General features: G+C 28.3%; 1 protein-coding gene across 1 annotated transcript; it reads right to left on the bottom strand.

The window, feature by feature from the left end:
• Positions 1-982: 982 nt before the first annotated feature.
• On the bottom strand, positions 983-3,737 carry LOC131671679 (protein argonaute-2-like). Its single transcript, XM_058948296.1, has 6 exons — positions 3,575-3,737; positions 2,485-2,622; positions 1,982-2,262; positions 1,584-1,890; positions 1,221-1,443; positions 983-1,151 (listed from the first exon to the last, which is right to left on the bottom strand). Exons 1-6 carry the CDS (start codon positions 3,591-3,593, stop codon positions 983-985), a joined length of 1,137 nt encoding a protein of 378 aa, XP_058804279.1. The 5' UTR covers positions 3,594-3,737.
• Positions 3,738-5,246: the final 1,509 nt, after the last annotated feature.

Genomic DNA, 5,246 nt, shown 5'->3' with positions numbered 1-5,246 from the left:
ACTTTTGATGATTTTTCTGTTTCGGCTGCCATTTTGAAAATAATGAATGAAAATCGATTTTCCTATCCAGCAGGGTTTTCAAGTATGGATAAAAATTTCACAACTTTTGCTGTAAAATACTGAGGCGGTTACAATCAGGACGCTCTCAGGAAGTTCGATTACGATCCGGTTAACAAAAACATAGATGATGCACACATAGTTCACCATATGGCCAGCCTCGCGGCTGGCCAGGTAACTTTGTGCCAAAATCTTTTTGTCAAAGCGGCGGATTATTATTGTCTTCCTCGACAGAGAATTGAGACTTTTCAAACAAACACTTTTCCCAGGTAAGGACAACACTCACTGTATGGTACTTTCCACGTCTTGAATAACATTAAAATTAAATTGAGTTAGTATAAGTGTTACAGTTAAATGGTAATTACTATAACAGTAATCCATGGTTCATCGCATATTCGAATAGTCTCATTAAATTCGCGTCTACGTCATTTTGCGTCAGATAATGACAACATAAATAAACCATTAAGAAAAAAATTGATCTGTATTTCTTTTGCAGTACTGCAAACACAGCAGAGTTAGAGCAAAAGACGCCCCAATTAATCAAAACATCCTATTGAATTAATATTCAGCAAAACACTGTTATTTAAATTTAATATGTTCAATAAAGCTTCTAAATTCAAATGATATTTAATGTTTAAGTTCCGCATTTTTAAATCTCATTAAATTCTCTACCTTCTACATTACCTAAGATTGTACTATCTTCGAAAGAACAAGAATTTTATACAAAGCAAAACTTTCTTATATTAATCGTATTTGTTACAGTAGATTCTTTTTCTACCTCTATGATTATAGCAAATTTATTCTTAATTACTACCTAACGAGAATGATAGTTAAAATAATTTCATCATCAATATTAGTAAGAAACTTTGTGATTAAATCTAAATATTATATACAATAATTTATATTAATTATAAAATATGAAAATTCAATAGCTAAAATTAATTACCTCGAGTGGTAAGTATGTATGTTTGTGCTCTTGACCAACTTGAAGGCAAGGGAGATGAGGATATCGTAATTTCATTTTATATTTATCTAAGAAGTACTTGGAAACAGTACATTCAACAGTTTGTCCATTCTCCAACTGTAGTGGAAATCTAGAATATATTTATTTTATTTAAAAGATAAAAGTTTGTTATGAACTGTACATAGAAAAACAAACTCACGACTGCATTTGAGCTGGTTTACGAGTAACATTGCAAACCCTATATTTTCTTCTCATTGTACCACAATGAGTAATTTCAATCTTCAATCCTTTGATTTCTTTTGTAAATTTCACTCTTTGTGAATCAGTTAAAGGCTTTCTTTGCTCATTAATATCTCTTATATCTAAAACCTCACACATAAACTCAATAACAGGTTGTGCTTTATAAAAAGCTGTAGCTGATACTGTAATAGTAAAATAAATTAATATAATTAATTTATTTCATTAATTAACAAATTAATAAAAATTAATAAATTAAAATAAATTAAAAAAATTATTTAATCAAAAAATTTTATGACATGTCATCCAAGTTTTTAATATTAACCATCAATATTCAACATCATTTTCCATTGTGAGGGTCTCACTGATTGATGAAAACCAAACCACACTTCTCTACCACCACCAAGAGGATGATAATAGCCGTCTGGACTACTGAAAAAAGACCTTCCAACAGGTGTATAAGTCATAGAAGGCAGATGTCTCATCACCACATCCAAAGCCAGAATAGCATCATATGGAATCTGCCTTGTTCGACCTTCTAATGCTTCCTCCAATGCAAATAAAGAAACTTGTGCAACCCATTTAATGACTACACGAAATACTCTGTCTTTACCTTCTCCAGGCAAGATAACCTTTAAAGAAAGTTACGAGTAAATATAAAATATTCATAAATATTATAATATAAAATACTATTTAATATAAAAAATAATTCATCAGAAATACCTCTAGTTCTAATTTATCAGTACCAATAGGTAGAGGATCACGAGTATATAAATTATTCCTACCATCAAAGACAGGTTTGAGTGTTCCAAAAATTTTTGTGTAAGCATGAACCATAGTTTCAATTATTTCTCTATTAACTTTTCTTGGACACTTATCTGGCTGGATATTTATGTCATAATGATGAACATAGCCACGTGGCATTGTAATTTGAAAGTGGTTAGCTCTCAATCCAATGACTCTACCTTCACGTCCAATATTAGGTCTTCTTGGACATGTGAACACTTCAACAAAACGTGATAACAGAATTATCAATAAAATATATCATCCAGTAAAAATAGAAAGTAATTAATTGATTTTTTCTGAGTTCTTTATAATAATTAATTATGCTCATTTTTCAAGAGTGATGATATTAATTCAACTGCAGCCAATTATTCAAATAAAATATTTAGAAAAGTAATCGAATCACAAAATTTTAACATCTAGATATAATAAGACAAACTTACTTGGCAAATCAGGTGGTTGAGGTGGAGTATGTGCCTGTTGAGTAGGTACTAAGCCTAAAGTACTTGGTGCTAATACACTACTTCCTGTAGTACCCGTAACTCCTACAGCAGTACTCGTTGTTGATCCTGATGACGAAGCTGCAATAGTCAAAGTAAAACTATATATTAAAATAAAGTTTACATTCCATACTTGAATAAAATTACTTAAAAATATTTTACAAAAGCCATCTAAGAAATTTCTGAACAAATTATCAGGTATATGTTTGATTTGGCTTGATATATTAATGCAACATTTTGAACAAAAGCAACTTTGCTTGTCAGTGGAAGTTGTTTAATATGTAGTGAATGTATTACAAGCATGAGGATGGCATTTAAATATCTTTTTACTACCAGTTAAAAATTATCATCCTTGAAAATATACCAACCCTTCTTTTCTTATTCTTAAAATTCTCAGTTATATATTATAAATATGTTTCAATATGGGAAAAGCAGATGGCATCATTAATAAACAATTTTGGACTATACAAAATATTTGATTACCATTGAAATATTAACATTAATTTTATATGTCCTTAAGCTTTTAGGGGTATAATTCTACATATATGTATGTATGTATGTATGTATGTATGTACGTATGTATATATATATATAGATATAGACAAGTGGAATGAGGAAAAGACAAGCGCGTCACAATAACGTAGTATAACACATAAAACTTATAAGGCTTTGATAAAAAAAGAAAACTAATTTACAAAATTATCTTTTAATGATGTGTGTGTGTGTATGTATGTATATATATATATATATATATATATATATATATATATATATATATATATATATATATACACATTTATATATATATTAAGTTGAAGTCTGACTCTGAAGTTTTACTCTGATTTTTCTTTTTTAGGAAATGGCATCATAGATGAATGTAATGTTCTATCATTATATCATACATATACCCTCTAATGTATTCCAAACGGCACAAAATTAGAGGTTCCATGTTATGTATTTCTACCATTTATTCCATTCTATGCATTGCTTAAATAAATTTATTTGGCAATATTTAAAACCACTCAATACTTACGTGGTGCTACAGGATACATTTTGATAGTCAAATATCAACTAATTCACTTCAAATTCGTGAATTTTTAAGTTGTAAATAAATACAAAAATCGAATAGGATACTACGATTTCCACTGAACATCTGTTCATTACAGAGACAGAATCACTACTGTACTACTATCCCGAATTTCAGTGTTTACAGAACGATGCTGACACTTTCAAAATGACATGAAGAGTGTTCATTGAATGTTTGGACACATTCAAAAAGACATCAATTATGAGACTATCAAACAAAATAATACCAGTGTGCACTGCGCAGCTATTTGTGCGCCGACCTATAGGGATTTTGAAGGGATGCGCATTTTAAAATAAAGAAAATAAAAAATTATAAAACTCATTAAAATCATTGATATGTATGAAATTATTAATATTTATTTTCATATTCTAATTAATAATAATATTAATAAAATATTTTCATATTGTAATTAATATTAATATTAATAAAAATAATATTAATAATTTCATATATGGGAAAATCCACAAAACAGTTAACTTTAAAAAATAATAGAAAATGAAAATTTTGTGTTTTTAAATAATTATATTAAATTATCATAATCTTAACGTAAAAATGTCATATTTTCCGTGGGCTTGTTTATTACCGCACGGCAGAGTGTCTTCGGTGTCGCGTGTTCTCTAATGTCGAGCACTTGAATTTTATAACAATTTTTTCTAGAAAAAACCGTCAGGAATGTATAAAAGCAAGAATTAAGAAAATACTAATTTTGAAGATATTTGAATTTGTTTAAGAAAAAAATTAGTAACGTTTAATAATAAAATATAAGGTGAGTCGGGGGAATATGCCAGTGCGAGGAATATGCCACTTTGCGATATCTCCTATAATTATAAGTAGATATGGATATGAGCAAGATTGAGGAGTTTATTATGAACAGCTGACAATAACGCGTAAATACTACAGTATACCGACGTAGTTTTCAGTTGCTTTCTAGACACAGTTTCATAAACTTGGTGATAATCTCAAATTTTCTGCTACTTTAAGGTTTATTTTCTTCCATAGTTATACGTTTTTCTTAATACAAGTTTTTGTATATTGCCTAAAATTGATAAAATTTCATAACGGCATAGGTTTTAAAAAATAACAAGTAAGATTTTTTTTTTACTTTAAGATTTTTTAGCGCATTCGGGGCAAACTACAACAAAATGAGTTGGGGTAATATGCCAATGACATTTTGTCCTGAAATCGAAAAAATAATTTTATAATAAATTCATCGCTATATAAGTACGTATTTTATTTACGATATATATGTATATGTTTGTTTACGCGTAGTTGAATTTAATGTGACTTATGACTCACGTGTTTACATAAAATCAAATGATACGCTACTATATGCATGAGTATTACAAAGGAGAAAAAAAAGTAGTAGTTAATAAAATTTATATGTGTTATATTGTAATTATATTCAATTACGAGTTATTTTTGTATTTATATAAAATTAAGTTCTTTGTTTAGTAAGTGGCATATTACCCTTACATGTGGGGAATATGCCACTTTCAACTCGTACTAATTTATTGTTATTAATAAATAAATAAATAAATATTTAGCCATATGTTATTATGCATACAATACATAAAAGCAATGTTTATTAAATCCACATATTAAAGTTTCATTAAATTTA

The sequence above is a fragment of the Phymastichus coffea genome, unplaced genomic scaffold (assembly GCF_024137745.1).
Source record: "Phymastichus coffea isolate CEN01 unplaced genomic scaffold, Cenicafe_Pcof_1.1 PCOF00010, whole genome shotgun sequence".
NCBI classification, from domain to species: domain Eukaryota; kingdom Metazoa; phylum Arthropoda; class Insecta; order Hymenoptera; family Eulophidae; genus Phymastichus; species Phymastichus coffea.
Note: the sequence above shows the minus strand (reverse complement) of the source record. Positions and strands in the feature narration are given on the sequence as shown.